General features: G+C 48.3%; 1 protein-coding gene across 1 annotated transcript in view; it reads left to right on the plus strand.

The window, feature by feature from the left end:
* LOC137535144 (uncharacterized) overlaps nt 1-4,134 on the plus strand; it is a 48,473-nt gene extending 44,339 nt beyond the window's left edge. The window contains exons 3-4 of the mRNA XM_068256960.1: nt 1,010-1,340; nt 3,807-4,134. Coding sequence (XP_068113061.1) covers nt 1,010-1,340; nt 3,807-4,134 — 659 coding nt within the window. The remainder of the gene's footprint in view (nt 1-1,009; nt 1,341-3,806) is intronic.
* The last annotated feature ends 10,505 nt before the right edge of the window (nt 4,135-14,639 follow it).

The following is a 14,639-nucleotide window of genomic DNA, read 5'->3' on the forward strand; positions in this document are numbered from 1 at the left end:
CTCCCCTCCAACAGAGCCATCCATCTCTGCTCTGCTTCCAGGACCCCGCTGCCCGCTGAGAGGGGGCGTGTCGCTCCTGGCCCCGCCCCTTTTGCGATCCGAATCACTCATTTTGATGATTCGGATGATCGACTCATAAAATAGATTCGGATCAAAGATCCGAATCGTTCATGATCCGGACAACACTATTCCCGGCTGCTCTCCTCATTCTATTTCCGCGAGTGAATAGTAGAGATGGGAAGTTCGGATCTTTTCAATGATCCGGATGATTCGAATCGGATCATTGAAGAGATCCGGATCATTTTACTACCGGAAGCATTCGGGGGTGAAATGAACAGCAGGACAGGTCTGTGGACAGGAGAAGGGGAGGGAGTGGACACACAGAGTAGGGGAGAAGATGGACAGAGGGCAGGGAGTGGACAGAGATGGGAGGAGGGACGAGCAGAGAGCAGAAATGTTTGCACGTAATACCCACATGCTGAAGTCATATGCTTTACATATATTTCACCTATATGCTCATCTGTACACTTTGAAAGAAAAGGTCGCACAGTGAAAGAAAGCATTCCCAGAAGATAAGTGCAGCTGTTTAGTGCCGAGTGCAGGAGGATTATATTGCCTTTCAATCACACTGTCTGCAAAGTTACTGAGCTGAGCCAAAAGCTTCCAATGTGATCACTGTGCACAACTACGGAACAGACAGCCTATAATAAGCAGCACATTGCAGCCAGTATGTGTGCTCTACACATATCTGGCAGTGGCACCCATGTCCCCTCTCTCTCATCTACCTGTCTCCCTGCAAGGCTGGCTCCCTTCCAACAGAGCGATCCATCTCTGCTCTGCTTCCAAGACCCCGCTGCGAGGGGGCGTGTCGCTCCTAGCCCCGCCCCTTTTGCGATCCGAATCACTCATTTTGATGATTCGGATGATCGACTCATAAAATAGATTCGGATCAAAGATCCGAATCGTTCATGATCCGGACAACACTAGTGAATAGAGACTATTGCCTGAGCGATGGCCAGAACTAAGCAGACCGCCCGCAAGTCCACCGGAGGGAAAGCTCCCCGCAAGCAGCTGGCCACCAAAGCCGCCCGGAAGAGCGCCCCGGCCACCGGAGGAGTGAAAAAGCCTCACCGCTACCGGCCCGGTACAGTGGCTCTCCGAGAGATCCGCCGCTACCAGAAATCCACCGAGCTGCTGATCCGCAAGCTGCCCTTCCAGCGCCTGGTGCGGGAGATCGCCCAGGACTTCAAGACCGACCTGCGCTTCCAGAGCTCGGCCGTCATGGCTCTGCAGGAGGCCAGCGAGGCTTATCTAGTGGGGCTCTTCGAGGACACCAACCTGTGCGCCATCCACGCCAAGAGGGTCACCATCATGCCCAAGGACATCCAGCTGGCCCGCAGGATCCGCGGCGAGAGGGCATAAGCGCCTCATATTCCGTTAGTATCCCCCACAGAACACAAAGGCTCTTTTCAGAGCCACCCCACATTCTCTATACAGAGCTGTAGTGTTGCAGATAGAGATGGGAAGTTCGAAACTTTTCAATGATCTGGATGATTCGAATCGGATCATTGAAAAGATCCGGATCTTTGATCCGAATCTCGGATCATTTTACTACCGATGCATTCGGGGTGAAATGACTAGCAGGACAGGTCTTTCCCTGCTGTGGACAGGAGAAGGGGAGGGGAGAAGATGGACAGAGGGCAGGGAGTGGACAGAGAAGGGAGGAGGGACGAGCAGAGAGCAGAAATGTTTGCACACAATACCCACATGTTGCAATCATATGTTTTACATGTATTTCACCTATATGCTCATCTGTATACTTTGAAAGCAAATGTCGCACAGTGAAAGAAAGCATTCCCAAAAGTGAAGTGCAGCTGTTTAGTGCCGAGTGCAGGAGGATCATATTTCAATCACAGTGCCTGCAAAGTTACTGAGCTGTGCTGAGCCAAAAGTTTCCAATGTGTTCACTATGCAGCACTACGGAACAGACAGCCTATAATGAGCAGCACGTTATAGCCAGTATGTGTGCTCTACACATATCTGGCAGTGGCACCCATGTCCCCTCTCTCATCTACCTGTGGCTGCAAGGCTGGCTCCCCTCCAACTCAGCTATCCATCCCTGCTCTGCTTCCAGGACCCCGCTGCTCGCTGAGAGGGGGCGTGTCACTTCTGGCCCCGCCCCTTTTATGATCCGAATCACTCATTTTGATGATTCGGATGATCGACTCATAAAATAGATTCGGATCAGAGATCCGAATCGTTCATGATCCGGACAACACTAGTTGCAGATAGTGTCTCATCCTCAAGTTGATGCCATTCATACCCAGCTTAGCACAGCAGTTGGGATAGGCTTTGACCAAGGCTCGAGTGGCAGCTCAATCCAGCACGTAAAACTACAGTCTGGGCAAGGCTCACCCGTGAAAGGCTTGGCTGTAGTTCTGGCGCTTTGTAGAGATGGGAAGTTCGGATCTTTTCAATGATCCAGATGAATCGGATCATTGAAAAGATCCGGATCTTTGATCCGAATCTCGGATCATTTTACTACGGAAGCATTGGGGGGGGGGGGGGTGACATGACTAGCAGGACAAGAGAAGGGGGGGGTGGACACACAAAGAAGGGGAGAAGATGGACAGAGGGCAGGGAGGTGGACAGAGAAGGGAGGAGGGACGAGCAGAGAGCAGAAATGTTTGTTTGCACACAATACCCACATGCTGCAATCATATGCTTTACATACATTTCACCTATATGTTCATCTGTACACTTTGAATGCAAACGGCTCACAGTGAAAGAACGCTTTCCCCAAAGCATTCCTAGAAGATAAGTGCAGCTGTTTAGTGCCGAGTGCAGGAGGATCATATTGCACAGCAATCGCAGTGCCTGCAAAGTTACTGAGCTGAGCCAAAAGCTTCCAATGTGTTCACTGTGCACAACTACGGAACAGACAGCCCGTAATGAGCAGCACGTTATAGCCAGTATGTGTGCTTTACACATATCTGGCAGTGGCACCCATGTCCCCTCTCTCAGCTACCGTCCCTGGCTCCCCTCTAACAGAGCGATCCATCTCTGCTCTGCTTCCAGGACCCCGCTGCCCGCTGAGTGGGGGGGCGTGTCACTCCTGGTCCCACCCCTTTTGCGATCCGAACCACTCATTTTGATGATTTTGATGATTCGACTCACAAAAGAGATTCGGATCAAAGATCCGAATCGTTCATGATCCGGACAACGGTCCGCCAGGAGAAAAGCGAGATATTTGTCTTCTAACTGGCCCAAGTAAAACACGTTTTGTTTTTTTTAGCCCACACAGCAGCTTGTAGTAAAGTGCAGTGCACATGTATAAGCAGACATTGGGACCAGGTAGTTAAATGTTCTTATCACATCTACATTACTTCAATATGACACCATGAATCCAAGTTTTATAATGACCTGGGGAATGTGGGGTGCAATTCTGAAATTATTGATTGTTGCTTATTTAATAAAACAATTCTATCTGTACATAGAAACATAATTGGCTTGCAACTGAGTTAATACTTTCTTGGCATTCTTATTGGCTTAATAGAAAAGCGTCTGGAGCTGTGATTGGTTGAGCCCGAGCAGATGCTATTTCAAATTTCCCGGCGGTATTCCATTAATCACTGATTTACTTTCACTAATGGGCTGCGCGGTAAAAGCGAGGGCAGGAGGACCCCACGCAAATACGTATGAGAAAACCGGCTCCGCCCCTTCTGTGCAGTCTCCCCTTAGGTCCGCCCAGGCTGTATAAGAGGAGGGGAGGCAGCAGCACAGCTCACTTTATCTCCACAGTAGAGAGCATTCTGCTTAACTATGTCTGGCCGAGGAAAGGGCGGGAAGGGACTCGGGAAAGGAGGTGCCAAGCGGCACAGGAAGGTGCTCCGGGATAACATCCAGGGCATCACTAAGCCCGCCATCCGCCGCCTGGCCCGCAGAGGGGGTGTCAAGCGCATCTCCGGTCTCATCTATGAGGAGACTCGCGGAGTGCTGAAGGTTTTCCTGGAGAACGTCATCCGGGACGCCGTCACCTACACCGAGCACGCCAAGAGGAAGACGGTCACCGCCATGGATGTGGTGTACGCCCTCAAGCGCCAGGGCCGCACCCTCTACGGCTTCGGTGGATAAGCCAATCCATTTCCCCTTACTGTTGTACAAAAGGCCCTTTTCAGGGCCACCCACTTTATCCATAAAAGTGCTGTCATAGTTTATGAAGTAGCATTGCTATAGAAGTTGCGCACTAATGGCGGGTATTGTTGCTTCTATCGGGATTCCGCTGAAAGATGCGGAGACCCGAGCAGATAGATTCTAGAGAGCTATACTATGCAGCCCGGTAACTGCTGCTTATTCATCTAAATAGTGACTTCACAGGATAATTGCAGGGGAGGGTGACTGCCTAGAGAAAGATTTTACAGTAGTTGGAAGCAGCCCTGAGTTCCCCGATGGATGCTGTACGACCGGAGACAGATCGATGCTGGAGTAACAGGTGGGAGATGCTCGCTGCGGCGGCGCGTCATTCTCGGCGGTAATCTTTATTGCAGGACAAGGAGTGCATATCGTGCGTGAGCGATCTAGGCGCGTGTAGTTGTTGGAGATCCAACGAATGGCGGGAAAGACCATATTTGAAAACATCGGCTAATCAGATTTTCTTTTCTTTGTTCTCCTTTCGTCCATAAACGACTATAATAGTCGCTCATTTCAGACTGAGGATTCCCCAACTTTTTTTCAAAGCCTTTGCTGCTTAAAGCTTTAGGATGGGGAAGATCACTCCTTGCATTTCCCTTTCCTCGTTTACACGCAGAGTAACCGGTATGCACTAAAACACACACTGCAATTTCTCCAGATATCGCTCAGGACGAATGTTTTGGCAACTATGAGCATGTAGGACCCCTGTGACGCTCATAGCAATTTTTTTTTTATGTCTCCCTCACCTAGCTCCGCTATTTATATATACCATGTAGGAAAAGGCACCTTTCTGCTTGGGCATAGGTATGTGTAGTATTTATCCTGCATAGACGTGTGGGCACCCGGCAATTCTATAACTTGGATCAGAGCCACCCCCCACATGTTAGCCGGGCAGAAATGTACCAGACAGATAGCTTATGTCAGAATAGCCACACCAATAAAAGCTACTCAGTCAGGGCCCCGGGTACTGGAGCTGGGCCCCATAGAGTTCCGCTACTGCAAATCCAGTCTCCACCATTTATATCGGGCGCTCAAATGTCTGGCTATAGCCGAGAAAAAGTCTTTACCTACGGGCGCCCAAATTATCCGTTTAGTACACGGTATTGCTGGTGGGTGCGATGTGGGCTTATGTACAGCTAGTGCAATATCTACCATCAGCCACTGATTTGTTTTTTTTTTCACATCAGAGGAGATTTGAAGAAGAAACTTTGTTTCACACGATGCGTTCCTGTAATTGTGACCGCAGCATTATGTAGACATCATGGATAAACTCCCATTTCCGGTGGTGAACCCTACATTCGATTAAACGCAGCTAAACTTAATTAGTGAAGCGATCCCCATTTCCCCCGAGTCTGTGACCCCGCAGCGTGTATGCCGCCTCCCCCATGCAGAGGAAGAGCTGCACCTTACTAGGGAGTCACTGCACACCTGCTAACAACATATACTCGGGAATGTACAGCAGCCCTTCAGGGGAAATGTGGGTGGCTCTGAAAAGAGCCTTTGTGTTTGTGGAGAGACGAGCTGCGGCTTATTTCTTCTTAGGAGCGGCCTTCTTGGGCTTTGCTACGTTCTTTGCAGGGCTTTTGGCGGCCTTAGGCTTGGCTGCCTTCTTAGCGGGGCTCTTGGCGGCTTTCTTGGGTTTAGCGGCAGCTTTGGGCTTCTTGGCAGCAGCTGCCGCCGGTTTCTTGGCCGCCTTCTTAGCGGGGCTCTTCTTGGCGGCGCTGGGGGCTTTCTTAGGCTTCTTCGGGGACTTGGCGGCTTTGGGCTTCCTGGCAGTAGCCGTCTTCTTAGGCCCGGTTCACATTAGCGGTGGCCATCCGGAATCGCCGTGCCGGAGCCGCACCGCTTGCAGAACGGACGGAACGGACGCACGGCATAGCAATGAAAGCCTATGCGTCCGTTCACATGCGTCCGTTCTGCCGGACCGGATCCGGGCCGGATCCAGACTCCGGCCTCCGTTCCAACATGCGCTATTTTTTGATCCGGCTCCTCCGGCAGCCGTATCCGGGGCGGAGCCGGACTGCACCATCCGGCCAATACAAACCAATGGGAACCGGAGAGCGCACAACACACTGGCTGAGAAATCCGGATGTTCTACCCCACTTCCTATGCGGATTGTTGCGGCGATATTGGATGGGGACACATGGGCAAGCATTTTGGAGTGGAGCAGCACAGCTGGATCCGGATCCGGAGATGTTGGCAGCATGTCGCAGGTGGAGGTGAGTGCTAAACAGCAGAGGGCCTGATTCCACAGGTCCCCCTTCTGCTGACCTCCCAGACCCCAACATTTTTTTTGTTTTTTACGTTACTTTTGCCAAACGGATCCGGATCGCATCCTGATGAACACCTGATGCAACCTGACCGGATCCGGATTGGATCCGGATCAGAACCGTACGGTTCCGATCCGGATCCAGTCCGGATCCGGTCAGGTCATCCGGTCCGTTTGGCAAACAACCGCAAGTGTGAACCGGGCCTTAGGCTTGGCGGCAGCCGCTGGCTTCTTCTTGGCCGCCGCCTGCTTCTTGTGCTCTTTGCCGGCTGCCTCCTTCTTGCTGACCTTGAAGGATCCGGAGGCGCCGGTGCCTTTGACATGGACGAGGCTGCCCTTTGTCAGCAATAGTGTTGTCCGGATCATGAACGATTCGGATCTTTGATCCGAATCTATTTTATGAGTCGATCATCCGAATCATCAAAATGAGTGATTCGGATCGCAAAAGGGGCGGGGCCAGGAGCGACACGCCCCCTCTCAGCGGGCAGCGGGGTCTTGGAAGCAGAGCAGAGATGGATCGCTCTGTTGGAAGGGAGGCAGCCTTGCAGGGAGACAGGTAGATGAGAGAGAGGGGACATGGGTGCCACTGCCAGATATGTGTAGAGCACACATACTGGCTATAACGTGCTGCCCATTATAGGCTGGCTGTTCCTTAGTTGTACACAGTGAACACATTGGAAGCTTTTGGCTCAGCACAGCTCAGTAACTTTGCAGACAGTGTGATTGAAAGGCAATATAATCCTCCTGCACTCGGCACTAAACAGCTGCACTTATCTTCTGGGAATGCTTTCTTTCACTGTGCGACCTTTTCTTTCAAAGTGTACAGATGAACATATAGGTGAAATATATGTAAAGCATATGACTTCAGCATGTGGGTATTACGTGCAAACATTTCTGCTCTCTGCCAGGCATGGTCGGAATAGCCGATTTCCGTTTCCGGCACAATTTCGCATTCCGTCATATAGAAATTCCGTTACCGTTCCATTCCGACGGTATACCGGGGCAGTTCCGCGGAATTCCGTCGGAAAAATTTTAATCTCTCTCTCTCTCATATCCATCCATATCATGCAGTAGGGAATTGCAGATTTTCAAAACAGCTTATATACCATAGCTGGGATTTGAACCCAGGACCTAGTGTGTAGTAGGTACCTGTCTTAACCTCTAGACCATGACCCACACTACATGCTAAAGCTGGCGGTACCATAAACCATACTTCCATTATGATCAATTCGATAGAAAAAGTAGCATGATTAAGGATTAGTACTTTTTGAAAAGCATGCTTATATACCATAGCTGGGATTTGAACCCAGGACCTAGTGTTTAGTAGGTATCTGTCTTACCCTCTAGACCATGACCCACACTACATGCTAAAGCTGGCGGTAGCATAAACCATACTTCTATTATGATCAATTCGATAGAAAAAGTAGCATGATTAAGGATTTGTACTTTTTGAAAAGCATGCTTATATACCATAGCTGGGATTTGAACCCAGGACCTAGTGTGTAGTAGGTATCTGTCTTAACCTCTAGACCATGACCCACACTACATGCTAAAGCTGGCGGTAGCATAAACCATACTTCCATTATGATCAATTCGATAGAAAAAGTAGCATGATTAAGGATTTGTACTTTTTGAAAAGCATGCTTATATACCATAGCTGGGATTTGAACCCAGGACCTAGTGTGTAGTAGGTATCTGTCTTACCCTCTAGACCATGAACCACACTGCATGGTAGTAGGTATCTGTCTTACCCACTAGTAAGGCTGAGGCTGGAGAGGCTGCAGCCTCAGGGCGCAGTGTAGGAGGGGGTGCACAATTCATTCAGCTGTCATTCCCAATTGTGTTTGAAGAAGAAAGAAATAAGAAAAGGTGATACATGGCAGCGACTGCAAGCCAGATAAGTAGAGATTAAGGTGTTGGGGGTGGGGGCCCTGGGGCACCTCTTAGTGTAATAGCAATCAGTGTGTGACAGCTGGGGTGGGAGGGATGGGGGGGCGCACTTTGCTGTCTCAGCCTTGGGTGCTGAAGGACCTTGTCCCACCTCTGACCACACTACATGCTAAAGCCTGGCCCTGAGTGTGGTTGATGGTCTAGAGCAGTGGTCCTCAAACTAAGGCCCGCGGGCCGAATGTGGCCCCCTAAGGCTTTCTTACCGGCCCCCCACACAGAAAATGTATTGCTTATAAATGCAGTCAGCTACATCTTTAAATATTGGTGGTCCACATATGGAATAGCAGTGCAGCACCCCCCATCCACATGGAAGCCAGAAAGCAGAAATTTTGCTGGTTTCCAATCAAATTCCACATCAGGTGACACTGCTGTCCAATTGGCTTGCAGATTGTCACCTGGGTATGCTTCACTGTCTGGTCCGCAAAGACTTCTACATCATTTTATGTTTACTCCGGCCCACCAGCGGTCTGAAGTATGTTGACCCGGCCCTCAACCCAAAATGTTTGGGGACCCCTGGTCTAGAGCGTAAGACAGATACCTACTACACACTAGGTCCTGGGTTCAAATCCCAGCTATGGTATATAAGCTGTTTTGAAAATCTGCAATTCCCTACTGCATGATATGGATGGATATGAGAGAGAGATTAAAATTTTTCCGACGGAATTCCGCGGAACTGCCCCGGTATACCGTCGGAATGGAACGGTAACGGAATTTCTATATGACGGAATGCGAAATTGTGCCGGAAACGGAAATCGGCTATTCCGACCATGCCTGGCAGAGAGCAGAAATGTTTGCACGAGAGAGAGAGAGAGAGAGAGAGAGAGAGAGAGAGAGAGAGAGAGAGAGAGAGAGAGAGAGAGAGAGAGAGAGAGAGAGAGAGAGAGAGAGAGAGAGAGAGAGAGAGAGAGAGAGAGAGAGAGAGAGAGAGAGAGAGAGAGAGAGAGAGAGAGAGAGAGAGAGAGAGAGAGAGAGAGAGAGAGAGAGAGAGAGAGAGAGAGAGAGAGAGAGAGAGAGAGAGAGAGAGAGAGAGAGTGTTATTCCGGAAAATTCCGTCGGAATTATAAAATTTCCGCGGAATTCCGTTTGAGAGGTATAGGAATTCCGATTTGACTACCGGAATCGGAATTAACCTAATTCCGGCCGGAATCACGGAATTTATAATTCCGCGGAATTTTCCGAGCATCCCTACTCTCTGCTCGTCCCTCCCCCCTTCTCTGTCCACTCCCTGCTCTCTGTCCATCTTCTCCCCTTCTCTGTGTGTCCACTCCCTCCCCTTCTCCTGTCCACAGACCTGTCCTGCTGTTCATTTCACCCCCGAATGCTTCCGGTAGTAAAATGATCCAAGATCCGGATCTCTTCAATGATCCGATTCGAATCATCCGGATCATTGAAAAGATCCGAACTTCCCATCTCTAGTCAGCAAGCCCTTGATGGCCAGCTTGAGGCGGCTGTTATTCTTCTCCACATCGTAGCCTCCGGCAGCCAGAGCCTTCTTCAGGGCGGCCAGGGAGACCCCGCTGCGCTCTTTGGAGGCGGACACGGCCTTGAGGATGAGCTCGGACACGGCGGGGCCGGAAGGCTTCTTGCTGCCTTTCTTGGCTCCTCCTCCGGCTGCCGCCTTCTTAGGCTGCTTCTTCTTGGCGGCGGGCTCCGCTGCGGGAGGGGCGGCTGCTGGGGCGGTCTCTGCCATCTTCCTGCACTAAAACAAAGTATAACATTGCGGGGAGAGCCAAGCTCTGCGCTTATATACTCTCCCCGGCTGCGCTGCCATTGGCTGCTGACAGGAGGACACACCCCTCTTCCTATTGGTGGGATCCGGACTCTCAGCCGCCCCTCCACACAGCTGTCACTCCTCGGCTCTCTGCTTGTGTTTCCTCGCCGGGAGAAAAGAGGGTTTATTCCCCCCGGAAAGTAGCGGTGCGCCCCCTGTGTGCGGCCGCCCGGCTGGCAGGGGTCTCCCCTCCTCCATTACAGTCACGGGGGGCTTCTGAGCGGCGACAGTGGCCGGGAAATCCCGCTGTAATGTGACCAGCTCCGCTTCCTGCTCCCCCGATCTCCCCTGTCTCCATCATTATCAGGGGGTAACATGTCTGATATACGGGGTCTCCTGTCACTGCCCCCGCAATATGAAGGAGGGGATCCCCGCCACACATTATACTGGGCTGGGGGGCTACTGACCCTTGGAGGGGATTATTATGCTGAGAAATGTCCCGGATGCTAGCACAGGCTGCGCTCTCCTCTGCTGCCTGCCATTGGGATGAGCCTCTCACACATCGACTGTCTATGTTATTATTGACCAATATTATGGGAATTGTACATTTCCATCAACATCACATTAAAAGGACTCTATTCTGAATTTCTTCTAAATGTCATTTCATTTCTATCGTCATGGTCATTTCCGACCTACTGTATTTGGTTTTAGAGATAGTAGCTGATAAATTATTATGCTAAATATCCGCTTGTATGCTGGTTTATTTGTCCCTGTGTAGTCAGAGCACATATTCTGTCCTCCACCTCTGGTTAGTATGTGATCATTCATATGCAATCCCGTTTATGATTGCTGCGCAATTAATTAATATACATATGCATAGCTCCCAACTGTCCCTTTTTCGTAGGGACAGTCCCTCTTTGGGAACCCTGTCCCTCTTTCCTCTTCATTTGTCCCTCTTTCAGGACTTTGTCCCTCTTTCTATGTAAATATATATATTTCTCTACTAAAAAATGTGTTTGCTTGACTTGACTCTAAACTTTATTCTCATCCTTTGATATATTACTAATTTTAAACTGTTTAATATGAAGGAAAATGAACCAGGATAGAAAGGATCAGTTCGGTTTGAGTTATAAAACAACATATTTTCTTATGAAATCTTTATCGTATGCGTGACTAGGGGTGTGACGGGGCGTGATCAGGGGTGTGGCAGGGGCGTGGCTTAAGTGTCACTGTTTCTCACCTCAAAAAGTTGGGAGGTATGCATATGGTTAGCTTTAATGAAGTTGCTCCGAAACGTTTATTTAAGCAGTTCCATGCTGTTGCGTGATAAAGTTGCTGATGATGGTGGCGGTGCCGATTTCTCCTGCTACAAGCGCAACTGATAATGGGCAGAGAGGACAGAGGCAGCATCCTGAGTAACACCGGGGTGGCCGCAATCAGGAAGCTGAGCAAGGAAGATTTATACGAACGTCTGACTCAGATTGTCACAAAGTGGGAAGGGGGGAGGGAGGGGGGAGGCAGTGGCCTCTATGCATGTTATGTTTACTACCATACTAGGCACACTTATGACCGTTCTTTGTCATGTTTAGCGTGAGGGATAACTATTAGGTGGGAAGCACACTTCCCGAGTTATCAGAGAAGTCACTCAGGTGAGCATCCTGGCTTCTGCAGGCTCAAAGTGTGGGAAATGTTTCCCTTATAAACAAACACCAATTCTAACACATAAAAGATGTCACACAGGTGAGCAGTGAGCACCCATTTTCATGTTCAGTTTGTGGGAAAGCGGAAAATTGTTACTTACCTATCCGTAATTTTCCTTTCCCTGTGCCTTCATGTCATCACACAGATGGGTAGATGCCCCGCCCACTCTACCCCATAGGACGTTGAAATTTATAAATGATCTGCATAGCCCTGCCCCCCCAGTCTCGTCAGCCTCGGAACCACCGAAGATAACAAGAAGGGAGGGGGCTGTGTGATGACATGAAGGCACAGGGAAAGGAAAATTACGGATAGGTAAGTAACAATTTTCCGCTTTCCCTATGCCTATGTCATCACACAGATGGGAGTTAACTAGGAAATGAAGGGAGGGAACGAAAGTATGCTGAAACACACAATTTTAATTATTCATTTGTACAGTAGTAGCATTTAGTACTGATCTGTAGTGATGCTCAAATACCCCTTTTCAAAATTCGAGTTAGGTCGAATTCGAATAGTAAATTATTCGAGATCAGTCGAATATTCGAGTCGAATAATTTTTACTATTCGATTCGACATCGGAATTCGAGCTCACTATTCGAGTCGGTATTCGAGCTCATTATTCGAGCTGACTATTCGAAATGGCCTTAAATAGCTTCCAACACTTGTTTTGAGGGTGAATGATGCAAGAAACCTCGTTTTTTCCAAGTAACAACAGCAAGTGATTATGTGGGGATGTTCCTTTAAAAAAAAAAAGTTGAAAAGAGAAGTTGTGTCCAGAAATTTGTTCAGTACTGTATATACTTCTTCTTCTTCTTCTTTATCTTCTATATCTTCTTCTTCTTCTTCTTCTTCTTCTTCTATATCTTCTTCTTCTATATCTTCTTCTATATCTTCTTCTTCTTCTTCTATATTGTCTTCTTCTTCTTCTTCTTCTTCTTCTTCTTCATCTTCTTTTTCTTCATCTTCTTCATCTTCTTCTTCATCTTCTTCATCTTCTTCATCTTCTTCTTCTTCTTCATCTTCTTCATCTTCAACTTCTTCATCTTCTTCTTCTTCTTCATCTTCTTCATCTTCTTCATCTTCTTCATCTTCTTCTTCTTCTTCATCTTCTTCATCATCATCTTCTTCTTCTTCTTCTTCATCTTCTTTTTCTTCATCTTCTTCATCTTCTTCATCTTCATCTTCTTCATCTTCTTCATCTTCTTTTTCTTCATCTTCTTCATCTTCTTCATCTTCATCTTCTTCATCTTCTTCTTCTTCTTCTTCATCTTCTTCATCTTCTTCTTCATCATCTTCTTCTTCTTCATCTTCTTTTTCTTCATCTTCTTCATCATCTTCTTCTTCTTCTTCTTCATCTTCTTCATCTTCTTCTTCATCTTCTTCTTCTTCTTCATCATCTTCTTCTTCTTCATCTTCTTCATCTTCATCTTCTTCATCTTCTTCATCTTCTTCTTCTTCATCATCTTCATCTTCTTCTTCTTCATCATCTTCATCTTCTTCTTCATCTTCTTCTTCTTCCTCATCTTCATCTTCTTCTTCTTCATCTTCTTCATCTTCATCTTCTTCATCTTCTTCATCTTCTTCTTCTTCATCTTCTTCATCTTCTTCTTCTTCATCTTCTTCATCTTCTTCTTCTTCATCTTCTTCTTCTTCATCATCTTCATCTTCTTCTATATCGTCTTCTTCTTCACTTATTTCTCTTTTCAAATTTTTTTTTTTAAAGAAATGCAGCTATTTTTGAGCGTAACAAATAGCTGGTGGCGCACGCATGTTGGAAGCGCCATTGTATGTGCTCCCTGGCAGTGGAAACACACAGACAGCAGGAGGTAAATTCAGCAGCAGGAGGAGGAGGATGAGTGTGTGGCAGCAGGCAGTCAATGAGGCAGGCAGCGTGACATAATAGCCCTGGTACCTAGCGGTGATACCAGGGCTGTAAATAAACACAGCAGGCAGGAGGTCCCAGACAGCGGTCGTGCAGCCCACATCGTGTCCAATACACAACTGGGACAACACAGTTTTCAACCCGGGCACCTCAGAAAAATTAACCTTTTTTTTTTTTTTTGGTTTTTTTTGTTTTGTTTTTACAACAAATTACACAGATATAGCTATTTTTTGACGTAATAGCTGGTGGCAGAGTGGCAGCAGAAGGTAAATCTGTGTACCCTGGCGTTGGGAAACACAGACAGACAGACAGCAGCAGCAGCAGCAGGAGGAATGGAGGAGTAATGTGAGCAGCTATTGTTTGACGTAATAGCTGGTGGCAGAGTGGCAGCAGAAGGTAAATCTGTGTACCCTGGCGTTGGGAAACACAGACAGACAGACAGCAGCAGCAGCAGCAGGAGGAATGGAGGAGTAATGTGAGCAGCTATTGTTTGACGTAATAGCTGGTGGCAGAGTGGCAGCAGAAGGTAAATCTGTGTACCCTGGCGTTGGGAAACACAGACAGACAGCAGCATCAGCAGGAGGAATGGAGGAGTAGTGTGAGTGTGGCAGCAGGCAGGCAGCGTGACATAATAGCCCTGGTACCTAGCGGTGATACCAGGCCGTAAATGAACACAACAGGAGGTCCCAGACAGCGGTCGTGCAGCCCACATCGTGTCCAATACACAACTGGGACAACACAGTTTTCAACCCGGGCACCTCAGAAAAATTAAACCTTTTTTTTTTTTTTTATGGTTTTGTAGATTTGGTTTTACAACCAATTACACAGACAGATATAGCTATTTTTTGACGTAATAGCTGGTGGCAGAGTGGCAGCAGAAGGTAAATCTGTGTACCCTGGCGTTGGGAAACACAGACAGACAGACAGCAGCAGCAGCA

The sequence above is a fragment of the Hyperolius riggenbachi genome, chromosome 10 (genome assembly GCF_040937935.1).
Source record: "Hyperolius riggenbachi isolate aHypRig1 chromosome 10, aHypRig1.pri, whole genome shotgun sequence".
Taxonomy (NCBI): domain Eukaryota; kingdom Metazoa; phylum Chordata; class Amphibia; order Anura; family Hyperoliidae; genus Hyperolius; species Hyperolius riggenbachi.